The sequence below is a fragment of the Ailuropoda melanoleuca genome, chromosome 9 (assembly GCF_002007445.2).
Source record: "Ailuropoda melanoleuca isolate Jingjing chromosome 9, ASM200744v2, whole genome shotgun sequence".
NCBI lineage: Eukaryota > Metazoa > Chordata > Mammalia > Carnivora > Ursidae > Ailuropoda > Ailuropoda melanoleuca.
Genome location: NC_048226.1, coordinates 47,475,330 through 47,500,218, shown reverse-complemented (window position 1 = coordinate 47,500,218; position 24,889 = coordinate 47,475,330). Strand labels below are relative to the sequence as shown.

General features: G+C 36.2%; 1 protein-coding gene across 3 annotated transcripts in view; it reads right to left on the bottom strand.

Annotated features, from left to right (window-relative positions):
- Positions 1-2,266: 2,266 nt before the first annotated feature.
- The window catches only part of HNF4G (hepatocyte nuclear factor 4 gamma), a 121,650-nt gene continuing 99,027 nt past the window's right edge, over positions 2,267-24,889 (bottom strand). For all 3 annotated transcript variants that reach the window (XM_034668865.1, XM_034668863.1, XM_034668864.1), the window contains 9 exons: positions 24,339-24,510; positions 19,057-19,151; positions 15,886-15,992; positions 13,655-13,810; positions 10,601-10,688; positions 8,295-8,447; positions 7,927-8,163; positions 6,865-6,987; positions 2,267-3,117 (listed from right to left, as the gene is read on the bottom strand). In XM_034668865.1, coding sequence (XP_034524756.1) covers positions 2,996-3,117; positions 6,865-6,987; positions 7,927-8,163; positions 8,295-8,447; positions 10,601-10,688; positions 13,655-13,810; positions 15,886-15,992; positions 19,057-19,151; positions 24,339-24,484 — 1,227 coding nt within the window. In that variant the 5' untranslated portion in view covers positions 24,485-24,510 and the 3' untranslated portion in view covers positions 2,267-2,995. The remainder of the gene's footprint in view (positions 3,118-6,864; positions 6,988-7,926; positions 8,164-8,294; positions 8,448-10,600; positions 10,689-13,654; positions 13,811-15,885; positions 15,993-19,056; positions 19,152-24,338; positions 24,511-24,889) is intronic.

Here is a 24,889-nt window from a genome sequence, read left to right as displayed (position 1 = left end):
GCTTGTGTTCCCTCTCTCGCTGGCTGTCTCTATGTCTGTCGAATTAATAAATAAAATCTTTAAAAAAAAAAAAAGGCATTGCTAGAGTATATGCATACAACATGCAAGCCGGGCTAACTCTTTTATTTTAATTACTGTCACAAAACTGTCAAGAAAAACTACATAATAAAGTGTAAATATGAGTATTTTCCCTTCAATCAGCATCAAAATAGGATTATTTGGAGATGTGCTAATTAATTTTGCTCTGGCTTCTAAATACCAGTATTGGTATTTATATGAATTTAATTAAATGTCCATATAAAAGATATTATCAGTATCTCTAAAACTGCAAAATCATTTTAAACAATAATGAAGCACCCTACTTCAGTTTTTTTCTCAATTTTTATTTAGAAAGTTCAGTGAAACAACATATCACAGTTTAGAAATATTTTAATCTCACTATAATTTAACACTTACAAAATTTAGTAAGTCTTGATTTTCAACAATAAAATTTATAAAAATAATTTTACATTTATAAAATGAATCACTATTTCACAATAAATTATTCATATTTATTACCTGAAAAAAGTTTTGTGCTATATAAAAGCAATAAGTTTCATTATCAATATTTTGAAAATATGCTGAAAACTTCAGTTCCTCTTTGTCCAACATTTTTGGCAGTTAAGTATACAAAAATATTATATTAAAAATTCCCTGACCATAGTTATTAAAACAGAATCGTCAGCAATAATTTCTAAAACAAAGTTGCTTAGTAAGTATATGCAGATAAGTTAAAGGGCTCACTAAAAATGAATCTTATGTGTTATATTTCAAAGGTTTTTTTTTTAATAGCTATTAAGAGAAAAGCACAAAAAGTTAAACAGATGCCTACAAAAAATATTTGTGTTTTTAAAGATGAAAAACATGAAACTGAGATGCTAGAGTAAATTTCCACAAAGTAAGAGTTAAGTAAACTTTCCTCTTCTCTCATTCACTCTCAAAGATATATTTTTATAGTTTTCAGGTACCAGCTATTGAAGGAATTTTGATTTATTAAATCAATGATACCTTTTAATTAATCATTTTCCTACTCTGAGGTAATAAGTTAGTTAACATTAAGAGAAACTTTTTCTTTGTAGGGAAAGTGGGGGTTACGAAATTTCAGAAATTTTGAGGTTCTGTAAAAATCACTGAATTCAGTCTCTTATAGGTTGGGAAACTATTTTATATCACTGATAATTACTCAACCAGTTTTTCCCTACTTCTAGAAATAAAATGTGTATGTTGTGTGTGTGTGTGTGTGTGTGTGAGAGGGAGAGAGAGAGCTCACTGTTTCCTGAGGTGGCCCATCATTAATCGTTTTTTAAATAAGCTTCAGCTTTAGATCAAACAGGGTTCCAACGAACTATACTTCTCAGAGTTCACTGGATTTTGAAAATCTGTTGGGTCAGTGATTTGAATCTGTGTTTGTTTTCATCATAACCTATCTGGGATTCTATCTTTTATTTTCTTTAATTTGTTTTCAAGTTTTTATTTTTTTAGGGGGAAGACATTAAAACTGCAACAGTGGTTTCTTATTCGTGCTGCAATAAATTTACACTCATTGATTACATGTAAATATGTGCTAAGGTAACACGATGGATAGGGTTCAGTCATTACTCAATTGCATACATTTAAAAACTATAGTGAGAAGCTCACATTTTTCATTCCACCTCAAAGATTTATTCTCATGAAAGTCAAGTGGACCTGGGTGTAAAGCTGGTGGTTCTCCCACGACTCAGGTTTATGAACCTTGGTTACTTAGCCTCTAAGCAATTGGTTTCTTCATTTGTAAGTGAAAGATAATCCCAGCTCTTTGATAGGGATCCTGTGAGTACTAAGTGAGGCAACGCATGTGTGACAGATGGTGGTCTGTCTCCCAGTGTGGTGCAGTTCAGGGGGCACAAGGCTGGCCACCTAAAGGCTGCTCTCCCAACCTCCCTGGGAACGGGACGCGAGCGTGTACTAAGTTCTAGTCAATGCACGACTACTTCTAGATTGTTTTAGGACAGAAAATCAATGTCTTTCTTGGTCAAGACACTGTTTTAAGGGTTCCCCCCCCAATCTTTAAACGACTTATCCTGTATCCTAACCGGTAAAATAAACATGTTTTATCTCAAGATACGTCTTCAGGGGCGCCTGGCTGGCGCAGTTGTTAAGTGTCTGCCTTTGGTTTAGGGTGTGATCCCAGCTTTCCGGGATCGAGCCCCACATCACGCTCCTCCGCTCAGAGCCTGCTTCTTCCTCTCCCACTCCCTCTGCTTGTATTCCCTCTCTCGCTGCCTGTCTCTATCTCTGTCAAATAAATAAATAAAATCTTAAAAAAAAAAAAAAAGATACGTCTTCGAATAGAGGCAGATTACAAGGAATAGCCAGTCATCCTTGGAATGGCTACTCATGATTTCCTAAGCTAAAGACAGGCATATTTAACTGTGGGCCAGAAGGATGCTTCTTAGCCATAAGATACCCATAAGCGATTTTTCTTCAAAGAAATATTTCCTGTTCTATAGCAACTGCTTAAGTTTTCTAATTTGCAAGTTTAAAACTGATAAAAAAAAAAAACACCTTGGTTCATTTTACGTTAATCTGGAGTTGCTGATCTACTGTTCTGCTCAAAAGAGAACACTTAGTTCTGCATCACATCACAATGAAGCAATTATTTACAGATTTAAATTAATATCAAGACAACAAATGAAAGTAGTACACAAGATTCACCTAGTTCAGGAACAGTGCAAGGGAAGGTGGAAAAATACACTATACAAACATATGGAAACTCAGATATAAATTGCTTGCATCGGGAAGTTTTAAACAATAGCAACAACAAACAAAATGAGCCTATAAACAAAAAGACAGGATACCATCTTATAACAGCACCATGAAGAAGCCTTGGCTAAGAGTTTGCCAAAAGTACTATCCTGAGTTATTTCAAGACCAAGTTTTCACATTTACGCAGTGCCGTTCAGGAGTAAACACATTCTCACAATTGCTTTTGTTTGGAGAGAGGCTGGTGTGAAATCACAGAAGCTTGGTTGGTGGCTATTTTGTACTGTTCTTGTCCAGAGCCTTGTGGTGGGGAAGGGAGCGGGGTCTCAGGAGTTGCTAAAAAAGAAGCAGAGAATTGTGTGTGATGGTGACCATCACCCTGGCTCAACCCAGGAAGTCCTGCATGACACCAAATGCACTATTTTATTTTGGAGATATTTTTAAAAGATTATATATAAAGTAGGATCATCTAATACATTATGAGCTTGTTGAGGACCTATTGGCGTTGCACTGCCTTCTGAACTCCCAGATAGCATTCAAATGGAATAGAGCATGCTTAAACATCTTAATAGTCACTTAATAGTCCCTTAAATCTCAATAGTCACTTAATAGTCCCTTAAAAGTCACTTCCTGCCTTTCTTAATAGCATTTATGAGCATTTCATTCTCTTACAGACCCAGCAGAAAAAAAGTCAATAAAAAGAATTAACAGAAGGCTAGCTGTTTTTTTTTTCAAATCTTAGAGAACTTCACATTTTTTTGCAATAAAAAATGCACATAAAATAAAATGTATTTGGTTTGGATCCCAGTAACTCAAACATATTAGATGACATAAAAAGTTAAGATATTTTTCAAGTGCTTTGAAACCTATATGGTAGGTAAAAACATCTGAAAAGTACTGGCTTTTTTGCTCATCCGTCCCTTCCCCATCAATGCAAAGAGCAAGCCCACGGAATTGTAAACCAAAGTTACAGTTTGAACACTTCATTGTCTAGAATAGTATAGCCTCCTATTGCAAACTTTTACTATATTATAAAAGAATCTAGGCACTATTCTAGATTTTTAATTTTTAAAAACTTGAAATATTTTAACATTCACATTTATTATCATTCCACATATTTAACAGAACAAATAGAAAATGTCTGATCATCATGCTGAGGCATTGCACACTTTATAGATTTTTTCTCCCAAAATAGCTTTTAAAAATCCTATACAAAAATAAGAAAAGTTCCCTTTTGCCTGATTTTCTTTAATGTATTCACTTAATATTATTAAATATGGTTTAGCAATTACTTAGAAACAACGTTGTTAGACACAGTTTAATTGACAAAAGGATAACCATATTTGCTTTAAATATTATTTCTGGATATTTGGGATGAATCTAAGACTACAGTGACCTGCTATAAAAGGCCAGGAAAATACACATGAATTAAAATTTTTTGTGTGTTATGTGTTTAATGTTTTGCTTTGCATGAAACAATTGATTTTTATAAATCTTATGTCAAAAGAGGGAAAATAAAAAGGAAAAAATAGGATGTGTTTTTTAAAAGATTAGGGTCAGTAAATATGCTTTTAAAAATACTAGAAAACTAGATTTTAAAAAGTATAAGATTCAACCACCAGCAGAACTGTTAAACTTTCTTGCCAGTTGATGCCTAATGTTTAATATGTTGTTAATGTTTTTATTTTCTGAGTTTATGAATAACTGATCTCTAAGAGAGATCGTAATGGGCTTGCCTCTCTCTGTTCTTGACTATGAAATGAAAATGGTAACATTTGCTCCGCAAGGATGGTCCCAAATTAATGTCTTTCAAGTGCACTTATACCCACAGGTTAAGTATGTCATACTATTTCCATATTTGTATATTTTCCTAGCAATTTTACTTCTGCCTCTATCATATATTCAAAGAACTTTGTATTTCAGACACAATTTACACATGGGTTTCCCAGTGCTTGTATCTAAGGAATAGCAGTGGTAATAAGTATTTCTGAGGCCTCTACTTTTCCTACCACTAGGTAGCAGTGAGATCATACTCACTAAATTGTTACATTTCATTGAACATTTCCATGAAACCATATTGTAACTAGTTATTAAGGGTTACTGTAAAGTGAGTAGGAAATAACAGATATGCATCATAATTATAATAATATGTGTTATAACTCAAGGAATCTCAGTGAGTTAGCTGGTTTAGTGTTAAGAGTAGATAGATGGAGGCACCTGGGTGGCTCAGTCAGTTAAGCATCTGCCTTGGGCTCAGAGTCCTGGGATGGAGCCTGGCACCTGGGGGGGGTCCCTGCTCAGTGGGGAGTCTGCTTCTCCCTCTTCCTCTACCCCTCCCCCCTGCTTGTGCCCTCTCTCTCTCACTCTCTCTATCAAATAAATAAATAAAATCTTTAAAAAAAACAAAGAGGAGACAGATCAAAAGCAAATCCATGATTATTTAGTATAAATTCAGAAACAATTCTAGAAATTTTGTCAGAGATTTTCATCTCTGGTGTGGCTTATAAATAGAATTTGTGTAACTTAGCTACTAACCCCTACTATTTATATAATCATTTGAGTTCCAAAGAGCTTCCCCAGTGGCCCTCACTTTGCACAAATCTGACACGCATACATTTCAGTTATCACAGCTTGGGTAAATAGCACCAGTCCTGCAAAAACATGGTTCGAATTTCAGTGAGCAGTAACTCATGATTAACTGTGAGTAACTGCATACATACAAACTTCACTGCTAACTCTTTGGTCTACATTAATTACCTCGATAACAGAGGGGCCCTATGATAGTGACCAATCGCATCAAATCTTTGAGTTTGTCTGTGACTGGTCACTGAATATATTTTATTCAGTTCATGTACTGACAACTTAAGTGTGTGGTTGTGTTGCCTCCTTGCCTCCTAGTGGTAAATTCTCATGACACTTGCAAAAAAATGGCTAAAGCAAAATTGGAAAAAAAAAAAAAAGGAAGCAAAAAGTGATAATGCAGGAAGTGAATGGAGCATGGATGGAGTAAAAAGTGATAATGCAGGAAGTGAATGGAGCATGGATGGAGTTACAGATGAGTTAGCTGCCCTTGGGAATGTGGACATTGCTGCTGTTTGAGTCTCTATATCTGCATTCTGGAACTTACTGAAGGAAAACTGATGGACATTAGTGAAGAAACTGATTGTGTTGAAAAGGATGAAGATGTCCCAGGGGAAATGAAACCTGTAAAAAACCATCACATCGTATGGATTCTCAGAGACATTTCAGACATGGGAAGTGCAAAGGGTAAAATGTTGGAAGCTGATCCAAATTTCCGGAAGAGTAAAATTCATCAAGGCATAGAAAAGATGCTCACTTCCACTGGCAAGTTAGAGTAGTAAGGTGGCAAGCACTGTTCAAGCTATACTTCATAATTTTTTTTAAAGAATTTATTTGAGACAGAGAGCACAAGCCATGGGTCAGAGGAAGATAGAGAAGCAGGCTCCCCGCTGAGCAGGAAAGCGGACAAGGGGCTTGATACCAGGACTCCAGGATCATGACCTGAGGCAAAGGCAGACACCTAACTGACTGAGCCACCCAGGTGCCCCACACTTCATAATTTTTTAATGAAGAAATAAAACACGTTAATTCTCAGTGAATTTAATGTTTACATTACAGTGTACTTAAATAACAGGAGTATTATTTTTCGCTTTCCCTCTACATTTATAACCTATAGTTAAGAGAGTTCTTAATGTTTTGGCAAACATTTTTAAAAGTCAAAACCAAACCATAATTCTCCTGTTGATTGCTAAGATTTCTTTGCATGGTTCCTGCTTGCACAGTCCTTCTTATGGTCCTGCATTACTAGGCAACACTGGGACTGCCCATACATCCTGTTGTACTTTAAAAGCATTTATGGACTCACATCCCCTTTTAGGGAGCAAACGCATGCCTAGGAGAATAAGCGTCTTGAGAAACATCACAATCACCCACAGTTGAGAGGAAACTGTACCTAATTTTTGCAATTTCCAGATACTGATAGATTCTTTCTCCAAATTCCACTTTTCCTCGGGTAATTAAGTTTAAAAATTATTATGGCTGAGAAGTTGCCCAGATACTTACAGATCTGGTCCGTATGAACCAGTGTTGACATGGGCCCTAAAAGTATAGTTTGTCCAGTTAATGGATCTTGAGACAAATGTGGATGCATGGGATGATGGAGATGACTAGCGTCATTGGAAGCACCTACAGAAGATAAAAAGATGCTTGCGTTAGTGATATTTCATCAGGGACAGCAAGTTTACCTTGCTACAAATGTTCTGACTGACAGCTTGAACATTGCTATTTTTGCAAAGTGCTTTTTGGGATTTCAAAAAGAAATGAATAGAACTGCTGCCATATTAAGGACAATGTCAGCTTTCACTGTGCATTGGCTAGATTAATGTTGTATCATATTATGTTGTATATTAATAATGGACCTTGTGTGCTGTTTCCTGGAATCATTAGGTTTGCTGCCTGTTGTTAAGGCAATTCCAAGAATCACTTACCTCAAGTTTATAGTATTTGGGATCACACTAATAGCATAAACAACTTTTATTTCAGAAAGATGTCATTAGGAACACATTAAGCACCAGAAAACGAAAACTAAAATAAATAAAATAAAGTGATTTTACAAGGAAATTTAATCTAGATCAGAACACCAAATAAATGATTTCTTAACTTATTCCTGACATTTACTGCTGCAGCAAAATCTCATTTTTCTCTTCTCATTGTGTTATGTCAATTAATTATTTCAGGAGCAAAGTGTTTATTTTTAAGGTATTTACTGTAAGTATTTTTAGGTTATGTTGCAATGCTGGTATTCTTGGGCTTTTAAAGGAGTCAAGGCTTAAAAAAATACAATCCACCCCCAGGAGCACTAAAAATAGCAAATGTATTTCCATTCACCATATTTGAAAGGACAAAAACTAAGGCAAGAGAAACTGCGTAGCGTAAAGATGGGGGAGACTAGGAAGAATGAGGATTTCAATATGTTCAAGTATTTTTGGCTCCATCCAGTGGATTCTGCGGACTTTCTAAATGTAAAAAATTCAGTTCATTATGTCATGGACAAAAAATAAGTAGGTCAACCTTGTACAGAGTGGGATGCTAATAAATAAAATGGAAATTCTCAAATGTACTCACCACCCAGTAACATTTCTTGAAGTAGGTTGTCAATTTTAACCATCCCAAAGAGTTTAACGAACTGTATTTGCTCGATCATTTGCCAGGTGATGCTCTGCAGGGTGGGTAGCAGCAGAAGCAGCTCCCCAAACCTCCCCCGGGAGTCGTACTGCCTGTCATTGATGTAGTCCTCCAAACTGAGCTGCACTTGGAACCGCATGTTCTTAATCTTTACTGGATCACTCAGCCCTTTTGCATCTAACAAAGGAAGAAAAGGGGCAATCGAAAGATTGACTCTAGTTACTGGAGTGTGAGAGTACAGGCTCTAATATGAAATAATTTTTACTTTTCATTATCATTATTTCTTTAATGGAATTCTGAAAACAAACCTGGATCAAAAAATACGATTGCCTTCAAACAAGCATATTCATTGTCATCAATCTGGATTTCTTGAAATGGTCGTACCAGCTCGTCTAGAACCCGGTTGGCCACACGGCTGATCTCGACTTCACTGCTGTTGCGGTGAATTACATAGTTGTTCCCTAGAAGAAAAAAAGATCAGCCGCCCCCCAACAAAAGATCATCAGATATGGCTTAATTTTTTACAAATCGATGTTTTAAACGGTTCCTCCCTTGAAAGGAGTAGTAATAGTACTTTCTTTCAGCAGCGTTAGGTTAGTTATGTTAGAAGTAAGAACACGTCAAGGATCAATGACATTGATAATATGATCACATGCATTTTAACAGCCTCGGTCACTAGTGATAACACGAAAGTACACACCAATAACAAGCTAATAATTGACAAGGGAGAAACAAAATATAACGATTAGCCTTCTACTATGTCGGTTATCTATTAGTGTCTTACTCATCAATGAGCATAACACAAAACCTCAAGAAAATTTCCTGCTTACACTGGATAAAAATAGGACTCCTTTAGTGGTCTAGGTGTATGTAGCTGTAACAACTCTCCAGGCACAATTTTAACAAGTCTAAGTAGATGAATTCAAGGAAGTTCAGAAATTGGATAGAGACTAGACTACCTAACCCCCAAGGACACTCTAATTTAGAAAGTCTCTGGCTATAATGACAATAATGACAAAAGCTCCTAAGATAACAGCTAGATTGTTATTTTCTGGTTTTATAAAAAGCAGACTATTCTGAATTCTTTGACTGCAAGCAAAGACAATCTTCAGTGTAACAACATGTGCAAAAGAACTAAAAAAAATGTAGCCTTGCTCTTCTTAAGAAAAGTTAGTTTACCTAATTATTCAAGGTAAAACAATTTAGAATTAGGTAGCAAAGACATTTGGGCTTTTAGGTATATTGTATTCAAATCTATAACGAGAACAGTAATATAGCAGTCTTCTAAATGTAAGAGAGTGTTCATTGGCATCTAAAGCGTAGTCTCTGTAGTCACATTATGTGGTTTAGAATCCTGGCTCTCTCCCTTACTAGCTTTGTGACCTTAGGTAAACCTTCTCTGACGTCATTTCTTCACCTATAGAATAACAGTACCGACCCTTTAGGGTTCTCATGAGGATTACATGAGAGTACTTACATGTAAAGCACTTGGAACAACGCATCTTATAGAGTACGTCCTCAACAAATATTAGCTATTGTTATATAGCATTCAATTTATTTCTATTTTGGGACGTAACATCTATCACAGAAACAGAATAAACAATCTGGTCATCATTTCATACAGCCAGGGAGAGGATGAGGTAATAATCAGAGGGATCCCAACTCTCTCAACAAGAACCCTAAATTAAAAGGTAAGTAAGGTGGGGGGATTGGAACAATTACTTAAGAAAAACCAAAGCTTTCCCTTTGTGTCTTACCCCCCCCACTCGACTTGCCATCCTACTTTGCCTCTTCCAGCACTGCTACTTTACTATCAGAATTTTTAGACACAGTCACCAAATTACTTTATTTAACTTGGGATTTTGCATCACGCTGTAAGCAATGATAGCATAGGAAGTGAACAAGTTCCTTGAAAGCATATAAAACAATACAATTACAAGTATGAAGTAGACACTGAAGGAGTGTGAAACAACAGACTCCAATAAAATAGTCAAGTAAATCTCTAATTCTTTGTCCTGATATGATTTAAACATATTTTAATATTTCATTTATTGAGCAACATCTCTCTCTTATCTTTAAATCTTTCTCCCCCAGTTTTATTGAGAAATCATTGACATACAACACTGTGATGGTTTGATGTACATATATCGTGAGATGATTACCACAGTAGGTTCAGCTAATATCCATCTTCTCATGGATACAACAAAAATAGAAGGAAAAAAAGATTCCCTTGTGATGAAAATCCTTAGAATTTACTCTCTTAACCATTTCCCCACGTATTATACAGCAGTGTTAGCTCTAGGCACCATGTCGTATGCTGTATCCCTAGTACTTATTTAACTTCTAACTGGAAGTTTGTACCTTTTGACCACATTCTCCAATTCTTCTTTTTAAATCTTAATGCACCCTAAATGTCTCAATGCCCTCTAAACTTCATTGCAATCAAGTCAAGGAAAGATAGGGCCTTGAGTGAGGACACAATCAATTAAATCCAATTTGTGAAGTGAGAGTACCATTTGACAGTGTCTATGAATGCCTGGTACACAGAGAATAGATCCTGTGTAAGGATGAAGCATGCATAATTTCTTCTTAAATTAAAAAAAAAAAAACTTACCCAAAAGCAAAATATCTTTATACACCATGGATCTCTTCGTAGCTCCAAGCAGTAAATGTTCCCCTGCGTGAGCTCTCAGCAGTGCCACCTTAATGAAAAATTTCAAGTTTAACAATTAATTATAAAATATAATGATTAAAAGATGGTATAATATGTGTCTGATTAACTCAGTGTTCTTTAAGCCTGGGACCTTTTTTTTTGTTTTAATAAACTATAATATTCATAGATACCATCATTATGCCTTCTATTTTTCTATTTTAGTATGTCAATAGTTTTACTTTTCAAAATTTCTAAAACTTCCAAGTCAATAGAATGTAAACAAACCAACGACAAAAAAAAAAAAAAAGCAGAACAAAAAAGCAGAAAGAGAAGTGTTTTGGCATGAAATAGAATCAAACCAACCAGAGTTCAAATCCTGACTTGGCCACATACTATCTGTTTAACCTTAGATAAGCTAACCAGTATGTTTGAGACTCATTTGTTTTCATCTACCAAATGGAGGCAGTGATAAAAATCTCAAAGCGTAGTCATGAGGACTACATAAGAAAATGTATGTAAAACACACTCCATTACATGTAATAAAATGAAGCAAAAGCAAGCACTTGTGACATACTGAGAAGAGGATGGATGATCTGCTTGCTGACACTTTCTAGATTGAACCTCTAGCTCTTTGCACTAAGCACTCAACTGAGCTTTATGCATATGCTCGATTGCCTACTTAACATTACCACCAGGAAGAACAGGAAGCGTTCCAAATATAACACATCAAAGTAATGTGTCTCCGACATCATCATCATCTTAGTAAATGGCCCATCATCCAAAATGCTTGTTGACGTCAGAAACTAGAGTCTAATTGGACAGCAAATCCGGTGCTGCTGCGCCATTGCTACCACCCACCCCAGCCGGAGCCTTTGCCATTCTTCATCTTGCCCGCCACAATGCCCTTCACTGAGCTAACAGGTACTCCTGCTTCCTTTCTTGTTCCTCCATCCTAAATCCTTCTTGACAGGGCTTCACAGAAAATACTTGTAAAATAATAAGCACTTAATAGCACTCCTCTGCTGAAAAATCTTCTGGTTCCTTATTGTCTTTATAATAAAACCCAAACTCCTTAACCGTGGTCGCACAAGTTGATAGCTCAATGCTTTGCCCCCCACCCACTTCTCTGGTTCCATCTTGCGACATATCTTGCTCACTTTTCTCCAGGCTCGTTATTCCTACTTGCCTCAGAACCTCTGAACATGATGTTCCTGTCCCCGGAATGCTTTGTCCCCAGATCTTGGCATGCCCGGCCCCTTGTCATTCAGGTCTCAGGAAAAATCTCTGATCTCCAACTTAATGTATGTCTTACCATTCCACCCCAGTCATTCTCCAACTCATTCCATTCTATTTTATAGAACTTATCCCCACCTAGAATTAACTTACTCATAATCTGTATATTTTTTATTGTCTGTCTCTCCCAAATAGAGTGCAAACTTTATGAGAATAGTGACGCACACTGTATTTTTATTGCCAAATCCTCGCAGTTCCTAAAACTGAAATGTGGTCCTACTAAATATTTGTTTGATGAATTTTCTGAGTGAATTTCACTGATCTAGGATCAGTTTTAAACACTGTTAAGTGGAGATAATAACATTTATGCCAGAGCTCTTGTGAGGATTAAATAAAATAACGTAACATATAATTCAACTAAAAGCTACTTCTCTCGTGTCTTAACCACAATGGACATTTGCCAATCCATGTCTATTAATGTTATGTTGTTAGTATTCAAGTGTCATTTAGTAAATAAAAACTCTTTTTGACAGGTTACTGAATTTTAATTTTCCAGTTTTTAAATCATTGCCTTCATACACAAGTCAGCAACTTTTAAAGAGGAGTGATAATAAAAATATAAAACTGATAAATAACATAACCTTACTTATATGGCTTGGGGTGAGACACGTATGTTTTAGCAATTTAGCATTATTCACTCTGAAACAACCTTCTGAGCCAAGCTATCTTTACGATATGTCAATAACCATGACTCAGACCAGGAAGGCAGTTGCAGAACATTTTAAGAATGATTTCAGATTTCATAGCACTTTTTTTTTTTGTTCGCCATGTGAAATGCTGTCTTAGAAATATAACTGCTGACTTCCTATGATCACTTTTCATCCTGGTTGTGTAAATATTTTGCCCTTCTTGGATTTTTAAATATTCATGCACCTTTCCCTCTGATTGTTTGTTTTTGTGTATTAGTGGTAAAGAGCACCGGTCAGAGTGTAAAAATTTACACTGGGTATAACACATACCATGGTTTACTCAATGTGGGGAATTAAAAACTTTCAAATTACTTGCATCTACAAATTATTATTAACTACTTAAATGGAAGCATTCAAAATGAATCTGAAGCTAATAACCTAATTTTTATAGACTAGGAAATTAAAATTCTTAACTATTAATTAAAATGTCTTAAAGTATATTTGACAAAATATGAAGATATATGTAATAGGAAAAGATTACTGTATCTGATTCTATTTCTCCGTAGATTTCAAGAGTATGATTCTAGAGACATTTTTGCCAGACCTATTATTTTTATACAGTAAATGCCAGAATACAACTGATGGCATGAAAGGCAAAATTTTATGTTAATTGCATAAAGCACCTACAAAGACACCAGCCGCCTATGTAGTTTCTGTGTCAGAGTGGTCTGGTATTTCAGTGGAATTTTATATGGCACCTCCCATAAACAGCAAGACACAATAGTATACCATTTGCCTCCCAGATATTTATTCTGCCAATACTGTCCCCACAATGGCAGTTCCTTGTTATCTGTTTTTCTTCTTCACTTAAGCTTTTTAAACTCCAAGAGGGAAGATCCGTGTCTTCCTCAACTTCACCCAAAAAATAAGTTTGCAGGACCCCTAAAATAGAAGTCAAACAGTTGTGCCTCTGGAGAGAACAAGGTGAACTGAACTTTGTTAAATATGGTCAATGTAGTATCAATATAATTTAAAAAACATAGCCAAGTCAAAAACACATTTCCAAAAGCATTCATGAAATCTTTCACTCTACCTGGTCATCCAGAGGTAGCTCACAGAAGGCGGGAATATATTTAGCCCATTCCACCAAGACTAAGAGCTGTTGTTTCATAGATTCACAGACATCACTGATACTTGCAATTTTCTTCACATTTATGTCTGTGCTTGCACCGGGGCTTGAGACTGAGATCTAGCACGAAGGGGATCACATTAATTTTTCATTTAAAATAACACACAAGCAGTCTTTCTTCTCTTTCTCTGACTGCAATAAGTAAACAGCTTGAAGTGGACACTCTCATTGTCACTTGAGATGTACAAAACACTTTAAAATTGAGAAAAAACATACATAGGAGTACAAGCTAAACTGGAAACATTCACTGCACAGTACCATGCTCTGGGAGCAGTACCTTGTTTTTACAGGCAAAACCGTATAATAAGTTGCTCAAATTTCAGGATTTTCCTAATTCAAAACGACTATACAAAAAGATATGCCGTAGTCACATGAAATACGCTCTGTGATTTTATTTTTATGAAGAAAATGCTTCCCGTGGATACACTTTACCAAACTGGGGGGAAAAGATTTAGAAGAGAAGCCAGAACTAGTGATGTTGCTGCATGAAATGGAAGCCCATCAAAATAAAACTAAGAAACCAACTTTTGAGTCAGCAACATTGAAAAGCTTAACCCCTAATGAAAAAATTTTCAAATTATATATAATTTTGAACCATATAAAATATAAGTGGTTTTAAAATGCTTTTCTGGTAAAAACTGCTTTCTAAAAGTTCTTATAAACAATTTTTGAACATGCGTGTGTGTGCACCTGTCTTTCTACGTGTATGTTTATTTCTTCACAGCTTCCCTTAAAGCCATTCTGTAAATGCTGGCTCGGATCATCAAGTAATCTTCAAGGACTAATGATAATGGTGATGTTAGCCTCATCATATCACCCTCGTGCTATCAAAAATGAAAGCAGTTGCACTGACTCATTATAGAACCTGATAAATAGTTATTTCATAATTTTTTATAACAGAAAAATACCACTAACTTTTCTAATGGGGCAATGCTAAAATAAACTGTCTTCAAAAGTTTCTTCATCTGATTCTTTTTTTTTTTTTTTTTAACATTGAACAGTTTATTATAAAGAATGCAATTCAGGAAAAGTTAAATGAAAGAGATGCATAGAATAAGGTAGGTAGGCAGGGGTGTGGAGTGGTGGAGAGCTTCCAGGCCCTCTCTGGGGAAAATCACTTTTCCAGAATATTAATGTGTTCACTAAACTGTTGTTCAAGAGTTTTTATAACCTGGTTTTCAGCCCCCTCCCCTCACAGATAGCCAGTGGGTAGGGATGAAATTTCCAATCCTTGAATCCCAATTTGGTCCTTCTGTTGACTAGCCACATTCTGATGCCATTTGTGGGACCCACCCTAAGTCACCTCATTAGCATAAACTCTGGAGAGGTCTGTTGGAGATTTTATGACTAACAAAAAGCTCTCTTATCACTCAGGAAATTGCAAGGATTTTAGGCCTTTTTTTTTTGTTTTAAAGTAGGCTCCACGCCCAGTGTGGAGCCCAACATGGGCCATGAGTTCACAACCCTGAGATCAAGACCTGAGCTGAGATCAAGAGTCAGATGTTCAACCAACTGAGCCACCCAGGCACCCTTTTTCATTTGATTCTTAAATGATTTATTTTTATGTATATAACTAATGACAAACTTTTTAAACTTTGGAACTGATATTCTCATTCTAGAAATTTAAAATAATAAACTCCTTCTCCATTGGTTTCTGGATTCTGGATCTTCCCCTTAAATACTTGTTTCCCAAGCAGATGCCAAGGTGAATTCCTGAGTTCAGAAACCATTTTCATGGAAGGAAGCTCTGATGATAGGTTTCAGCCATGCCCCCAAGAGTCACAGTAACTGACTTTACAGATTTAATCAGTAAAGCAAGCTACTGTCCCAGAGGACTGTGCTGTGCACTCAGTATTTTAAATCAACCTTGTGGACAAACTTTTATTTCACAACATTAGACTGACATATATCATATTTCTCTGTTTAAAAACAGGAAGTTGTCCAGGAAAAGGTCAAATTAAAGTTAATAGTCCACCTAATATTTTCAAAGTAAAGCTGTGATTTATTTTAGAAATGAGCCCATTTAAGTGAACTTAATGAGTTCACAACTTAATGAATTCCATTATTTTCGAATTACGCCTAAATACACATTTGATTCTGCTGAACAGGACTGGCTGCTGGAGTGGGGCAGGTACCTGGCGAGACCGAACTTCGGCTTGTGCCAATGTGTTAATGGAGGGGATGTTGCTGCCGTCAAATGTGCTTCTTCTGGTGCTGATTCTGTCGCGTTCATTCTGCACAGCTAGGGGAGAAAAGCACAGTATTCACCGGTCAGTTCTTTTCAATACATGTCAGGAAATACAGCGTAGAGTTTAAAAGTAATAGTATAAAACGTAAGAAAGGGTTGAGGGGCAGAGGGGGAAGTATGGTATGACTGAGGATATTTTTCATTCTGCACCACTTTTAAAAAGGAGAAGGCCAGGCCTGTCATTAGAGCTCATAAAATACTGCCTTTTGAAACTTCACAATCGCAGGCGTGTCGGAAAGTGTTGTGTCAGTCAGTTCGACCATGCAGTATCTGTAATACGATGGCTTTTCATTCCCTCAAAGTTAATAAAACTGAAAGATAAGTAGAGGGAGAGTATCGCCTGTGAGACTGACCAAGTCAAAGAGTATATGCACCATCAGAAGATATGAATCATAGACTTTGAAACTTCATTTTTTTTTCTAAAACACCAGAAGAAATGGAAAGTGCATTTATTTAGTTAAGGTGATTTTAAGCTTGCAAGCCCACGATCTCTTATGAAACAACGTCCTAGGGACAGTTAACAAACATTAATAAAGCAAAAGTTGCAGGAAGGGGTGTCTCCTGAGGAGACCGAGGTTTGAACATCAGCATTTTGGAAAGGTGAAGACATCTTAAATATCATATAAAAAGCTTCTAGGAGAGAGCTAGATCTACGTGTTTCAGAAAGGAAAGGGAAAGTAATGTGTGTTCTTAAATTCCTTACTGAAAACTACATTTTATTTTATTTATTTATTTTTTAAAGATCTTATTTATTTGACAGAGAGAGACAGCACGAGTAGGGGGAGCAGCAAGCAGAGGGAGAGGGAGAGGAAGGCTCCCCACTGAGCAGGGAGCCCGATGTGGGGTTCAATCCCAGGACCCTGGGATTGTGACCTGAGCCAAGGCAGACGCTTAACTGACTGATCCACCCAGGCCTCCCGAAAACTAGAAGTTAAATATAAGTAAAAGTTAGAGACGGAGTATTACCTTGTGTATTTGTCATATAAAGAATAATATAAGTCAAATATCAAAGTTAGATTTTATTTATTTACTTATTTTCTAAAGATTTATTTCTTTATTTTGAGAGAGGGAGTGAAGGAGCGTAGAAGCGGGAAGGACAGAGGGAGAGAGAGACAGAATCTCAAGCAGATTCCATGCTTAGCAGGGGGTCTGACGTGGGGCTCAATCCCACGACCATGGGCCAAAACCAAGAGTCCGATCCTAAACAGACTGAGCCTCCAGGTGCCCCTCAACGTTAGATTTTAAAACTTAGGAGAGAAATGTATCTTCTGTTAACCAAAAAGAATGAACAAGGCCTGTAGCCCCTAAATTATTTAGAGCAGCACTCTACTCTGTTCTGTTGAAGAGAGAAGACATAAAACTGTTAGAATTTTTTATGCAATTATTCTTTTATTAAAGAGATGCACCGATTTCTATGCCAAAATCTACGATCTACCCCAAACTTACTATTAACTATCAATTCATTAGTTTGGAAGAGAAAATACTGGACTTTTGCCATTAAGAGTGAGCAGTGTTTAAGCTGGGAATGAATCATTAATATTTTATCTTAAAATCATATTTACTGGTAGCTTACTCTTTTTTCCCCCACAGAAACTGTCATTGATTTTTAACCTAAACTGACTCATATGGAAATGCTATGTGGAGATAAAAAATTAAAATGTAAACTATGCTTTTATGAATTTCATTTACATGATCAATCCTTAGAAACACACCAAAAGTTATTGTGAACATCTGTAATCTTCTTACTGCTATCATTTTTGACAGAAAATCATGTTTATATAGGTTTCTATCCAACTAGCCTTGATATTATGTTATTACTGTAAACAAGAGAAATATATCTACTTCAAAACCCAAAAGTTATTTCCTAATCTATTTAGAAAAAAACTAATGCATTATTCTATGAATGGTAGGAGACATAATTTAACTATTTTTAAAAGTAATTTTCTTTCAAAACCTGTGAACACTTAAAGGAAATAGAGGATTGCGACTTCCTTATACTTTTCTAGGAGTAGTGCTGGGGTTCAGATAGAAATAGATGAAATTGATTGCAAAGTATGTAATTAATCCCATAAACTATTAAGTATGCCATTAGAAATAAGTCATTTTGTAATGACAGAGTGCTTCTCCTTTAATTTTATAAACTTTATTTTGCCTTCTTTTGGATACTAGCAATTTGAATGAAACCAATGGAATTTTGGTCTCTTTAAAATATTGTGACAAAGAAAAAACTAGCTATGTTCAAGATAAGTTTGATATATTTTACATTTCTGTAGTATATTAACTTGATTTAATTTTTTTATGGTCTGTGAAATAGTTCTGAAAAATTCTTTGTATATAATAGGTGCAAGCATGTGAACTGATAAGCATAAAATATTCCAGTGGCTTTCCCCTGAGAAATGTTTACATGTGTTCAACAGATTTGTTTCCAAATTAACCAAGTTAGAATGTAGGATAATATAATCAGATTATTTACTATGTTTGAAATGAAATTAATGCACATTAAAACAGAGTATCTAGTCCATTGTCTCTATTCCTCAATGGAATATAAGCTCCCTGAGAGGAAGGACCCTTTTTTTCTGTTATGTTCACCACCGAAGCCTTAGCATCTGGAACAGTTTTTAGAAAGAAGTGCTCAATAAGCACTTGTTAAATAAATGAATCAATGAATAAAAAGTTAATGTTCAATCAATGTTTATGAGATGAACAAAGATATTCAATTATTATTGACAATAAATATGTGTTTAAAAATAGCATTTATAATTTCAACCTTTTAACAGATTTTGCCATTTATCTTTTGAACAGGATATCGGGATATTATTTAGATAATAATTTTGTTTCCAGGTATAATAGAGTAGTAGAGGAAATAGTGTCTGGAATCAGACAATCATCAAAGACTGGGTGTCAGTGTCCTTGGGTAAATTCTTAAACTCAGGGAATTAACAAATTCTTCATCAAGGAAAATCAGAATTCATGTGAAATGGTTATTGTGATTAAATGAGGATGTATGTATGTAACAATATCCATCAATAATTATTATTATTATACTATATATTATTACCTTCTTTTTTCATTCCTGCTCTAAAACACTTTCTTAATCGACAATATCTACATTGATTCCTTTTGTCCTTGTCAACAACACATTGCCGACTGAACCTATAATATCAAAGAAAGATACATTAGTTTGCAGAAAACTGTTTCTCAAAAACAGAAAACAAAAAAAAAAAAAACATGCACAAATAAACAGATAAAAAGACCTTGCATAAATATGGTCAAATTTGCCCAACAGGAAGAATGTGTAAGAACAATTACTTGCAGCTTTTCCAGTCTAATGGTCAGCATGTACGTGGAAATACAAGCCTTACTTCTCATGCATTCTTTATAATAAAATAAAACTGAATGATATCTGACTTTACACCAGTATACATAGTATACATTATCACTTCTATCCTGAGTTATGAAAGCCAAACCTAGTTTAAAAATCTTTGGCATAGGGGCGCCTGGGTGGCACAGCGGTTAAGCGTCTGCCTTCGGCTCAGGGCGTGATCCCGGCGATCGGGGATCGAGCCCCACGTCAGGCTCCTCCGCTATGAGCCTGCTTCTTCCTCTCCCACTCCCCCTGCTTGTGCTCCCTCTCTCGCTGGCTGTCTCTCTCTTTCGAATAAATAAATAAAATCTTTAAAAAAAAATAATAAAAAAATAAATAAAAATCTTTGGCATATGAATTCTAATTGCTTATTGTTAAGAGTTCAACGTAATGGAGAATATATCAGAACTTCACTCCCCTGCACTTTCATGCTTTTCTCTTTTTAAATATTCTTCTATTAATTTTATTTTTTTTAAAGATTTTTTTAAAATTTATTTGACAGAGAGACAGCCAGCGAGAGAGGGAACACAGCAGGGGAGTGGGAGAGGAAGAAGCAGGCGCCCAGCCAAGGAGCCCGATGTGGGACTCGATCCCAGAACGCTGGGATCACGCCTCGATCCCAGCGTTANTCCCAGAACGCTGGGATCACGCCCTGAGCCGAAGGCAGACGCTTAAGGACTGTGCTACCCAGGCGCCCCTCTTCTATTAATTTTAAATGTGCCTCACATGAAATTGAAATTTACTCTAACTGCCAAATCACATATCCAGAGGTGGGTGAAAACAGCATTTAGAGTATGGTCTCTGCAAGATTACGTACTACCTCACAGCCGCTAAAATGGCTATAATCAGGGGCGCCTGGGTGGCACAGCGGTTAAGCGTCTGTCTTCAGCTCAGGGCGTGATCCCAGCATTATGGGATCGAGCCCCACATCAGGCTCCTCCGCTATGAGCCTGCTTCTTCCTCTCCCACTCCCCCTGCTTGTGTTCCCTCTCTCACTGGCTGTCTATCTCTGTCGAATAAATAAATAAAATCTTTAAAAAAAAATAAAATGGCTATAATCAGAAAAAAAAAAAAAGAAAAAAAACAGCCAATAACAAGTGTCAATGAGGATGTGGAAAAATTGGAACCCTTATACATTTTAAAATGATGCAGCTGCTTGGGAAGAAAGTTTGGCAGTTTTTAAAAAGAAGTTGGACATTAGAATTACCATATGACCCAGCAATTCCACTCCTAAGTATATACACAAAAGAAATGAAAGCATATGTTCACACAGAAATGTGTACACAAATGTCCAAACCACCATTATTCATAACAGCCAAGATGCAGGGACAACCCAAATGCCTGTCAGCTGATGAACAGAGAAATATAACACGGTACACGTATACAATGCATATTATTGTTTGGCAATAAACGGGAATGGAGAACTGAGACATGCTACAACGTGGATGAACCTTGAAAACATCATTCTAAATGAAACAAGTCAGACACAAAAGGCCACATATCGTATACAGGCATACCTGAGAGATACTGCTGTTTTGGTTTCAGACCACCCTAATAAAGCTAGTATCATAACTGAGTGAGTCAAATGAAATTTCTTGGTTTCCTAGTGTATATTAAAGTTATGTTTACACTATACTGTAATCTGTAAAGTGTGAAACAACATTGTCTAAAATAGCAAGGTAATACCTTAATTAAAAAAAACTTTATTGCTAAAAACTGCCAACCATTATCTAAACTTTCAATGAGTGGTAATCACTGATCACAGATCACCACAACAAATATAATAATAATGAAAAAGTCTGAAATATTGCAAGAATTACCCAAATGTGACTCACAGACACAAAGTGAGCAAATACTGTTGGGAAAATGGTGCCAACAGACTCTCGCTCAATGCAGGGTTGCCACAAACCTTCAATTAAAAAAAAAAAATACAACGTCTGCGAAGCACAATAAAGTGAGGTGTGTCTGTAATTTAATTTATATCAAATGTCCTGAAGAGACCAATCTATAGAAACAGAAAGTGCATTAGTCATTGCCTGTCACAGGAGGGGAGGGAGGTAGGGGGAATGGGGAGTGACAGCTTAAGGGTAGGAGGTCTCTTTAGAGGGTGACGAAAATGTTGTAAGTTGGTTGTAGTGATGGTTGCACAACTCTGAGAACATATTCAAAACCTTAATTGTACACTTAAAAAAAAAGAGTACAGTCTCTGGAATTAGATGTGAGGTGGATTCCCAGGTCCACCATTCACTCCTGATGGAACGTGGGAATGTTATTTAATATTCCCAAATTTATGTACAGTTGTCAAATTGGAAGGACTTGCAGTAAAAAGTTGTGTGAATGTACTTCCAAGGCTTTGGGGCAAATATCAATCATATAATAAAATAATCCATTTCTTCAACATTGCATCATAAAATTACCCACATCCACATGTATTGGTCTATCACTGATTATTTGTGGCTGATAATTAATGATGGGGATAAAAGAACCTATCTGGTGACCTATAAAAGAAGATATTTCCTCTAAAAATGATGGGTAGCCACTTCGAACTGACTGAATATAAAGTCTACTATAAAAGAACTGAGCTGGAAGACAGTTATTTTTAGGATGAGGAAAAAAGATTGTTCACTTGTGAATTCATGGCTTAGGAGACTTCAGGATAGGGAATCCGATTACCAATAAGTACAAAAGGAAAACACACCCAATTAACATTAACGCAAAAATTGAATGAACATATTAAGCATCTTCTGTGTACAAGATCCTGGTGTAGGGATTAAACAAAGGAATATAACCTTTCTCCTCCATTCAGGGAAACGACAATCTAATAGAGTACACATACAATTTTACAAATAGCCATAATAAAGAAAACATGATGTGAGAAGTATTGAAACAGCAATTTAAAGTCACTTCCATGTGACGGAATAGCTAGAGTAGAAATGAAATTTGTACATCTGAGGAAATGGATAAATTTGAGACCAGCAAAATCTGAGCTTAAAAAACCTTCACGCTCCTACACCCTCATCATTATAATAACTATATTCCAAATGGAAAATCATAGCATTTGGTTAATACCAAAATATGTAAAGAAGGCTAAGTTGGCAGCAATATTCATGATGGCAAGGTTTAAGGGGTTAAACTGTACATGTGGTGGGAATATTTTTTAAATTCCAAAAGTTGCTATGGGAACACTCCTTTCTCACTTTTCCCATACAGGAAGGGAGGAAATCTTGGAAGCCCATGGTGCTTGTATTTTCTGATTTTTTTTTTTTAAAGATTTATTTTATTTTATTTATTTGACAGAGAGAGATACAGCCAGCGAGAGAGGGAACACAAGCAGGAGGGAGTGGGGGAGGAAGAAGCAGGCTCGTAGCTGAGGAGCCTGATGTGGGGCTCGATCCCACAACGCCGGGATCACGCCCTGAGCCGAAGGCAGACGCTTAACCGCTGTGCCACTCAGGCGCCCCTGTATTTTCTGATTCTTAAAACTCTTTGTTGGATATAGTTGTTTGGATCACACCATTTTTCATATATGTATTTCATCTTTGACAGAACACGTGATTCAAAGTATATTGTCTACATGCTATTTTGTGTTTATTTTCGCTGTTAATTTTGTAAAAGCACTGAATATGTAATGTTAATCATAGAGAAAATGCTTTTAATGAGGGAAATCTATCTGGTTCATTTTTTATATCTAGAACTTTGATGTACATAAAGCAAGACCCATCTAAATATATTTTCTTGTTTGTTTATCAAGAAAGTTTTAAAGTAGATGATTGACTTTTTTTTTTTAACTTTAAGCCCTCCTGGAAAAATTACTAGAGAACACTAGTTAGATATTTGTAGAGTTATATATTAACTTTTTCCAGATCCCTAGAAATCAAATGGCATCATATTGTGAGGGAGATAACTTCTTCCCAAACATCCAGCTTGTTCTTAAAATAACACAGCAATTCTATACACACTTTTCATCAACAGAGCAAGCATTGATATTTTTCTGTTGGCATCAGTCATTTTTTTAATAGTCCATATTTCACATAGATGTAATCTGCATTTCAGAGCTGTCTTCTGAACACTCAAGGTGGAATATCTAACCCTAACTTGTACTATGATGTTGACTAGATATTTTTTTAAAAGCCTACTAGAAATGTGTGACATATACAATATAGTCAAATACATTTTAGACAAAACATTAAATTCAATGGCAAAATTGTGGCATGAGAAATACATCTAAAATTTTAAGACTGAAAATTTAATTTCATTCACTGACTTTGACAAGCTACCAAAATCATCCACACTTGTACAGTTTTGTGTAAAAGACTCAGGAGGTAGAGATGTTGAAAAGAAAATCAATACACAGAAAAATATACGGATTGTGAAACCATTTAAATATAGATTTAAATATGTCCATTGGTACGTGAACATGTGGTAAAACAATAAAGGAACATAGAGAGAAACAGAAAGTGATAGAGGAGGCATGTTTGCTAGAAGCTTTGACTATATTGGTCTAGGTTGGGGGATAAGTATGTGGATTTTTAAAATATATTTTATAAGTCTAAAATGTTTCATAAAAAAGAACCACCTGTGGGAATGCATCTTGCACACACACCCACATATACTTACTTTTAACACAGCTTACAGATTTTGTTTGTGGAGTCACAGAATTATGAAAGGTCTGCTTTTTTTTTTTTTTCAAGATTTTATTTATTTATTTGAGAGAGCGAGCGAGAGAGAGGAAGAGAGCAAGTGAGGGGAGGAGCACAGGGAGAGGGACAAGCAGACTCCACGCTGAGGGGGGAGCCTGACTCAGGCGGCGATCTCAGGACCCCGAGATCATGACATGAGCCAAAATTAAGAGTCGGATGCTTAACTGACCGAGCCACCCAGGTGCCCCAAAAGCTCTGATTTTATTCCCTTACTTCCTGCAAACCATTTTGAAGTGCCTCTAAAGATAACTTTCTCGAAAGGAGCAGCTCAAGTACCTGCAGGAATAAACGTGACTCTTGCGTATGCTGCGTCTGAAGAACCCCTTGCACCCATCACAGCTTGAGGCTCCATAATGTTTTCCTGTCGCTCTGTCCCCACATATGGCACATAGACAGTTGACACCATTGTCTGCGGTATTCATACTTGTTGTCTCCGGAGCAGAGCTATCTGTTAAAGAAAAAGCAGAGTAGCCTTCAAGTTAATACTAAGTATTTCTTATTTGTATTACCCTACTAATTATTCACAGGCTCAAAACAGTCCCTTCCTTGACCTCTCGGAGCACACCAGTGCTCCCCTTTTAACCACTGGCCACTTCTGCAAGTCTCCATTCCAGCCTTCCCTCTCATTATTTCTGAAGATTAAACTTCAGGACACCATAGGTCTCAGTCCCCCAAAAGACACTCTTTTCCCAAGGAAAGCTCATCTGGTCCCATGATGTTAACTATCATGTGTATGTGAGAAAATCCCCAGATTTTATCTCTAGCCCTGACGTCTTCCATGGGTATCAGTCTGAAATGCCCAAATACCTATTTAACAACTTCACTTT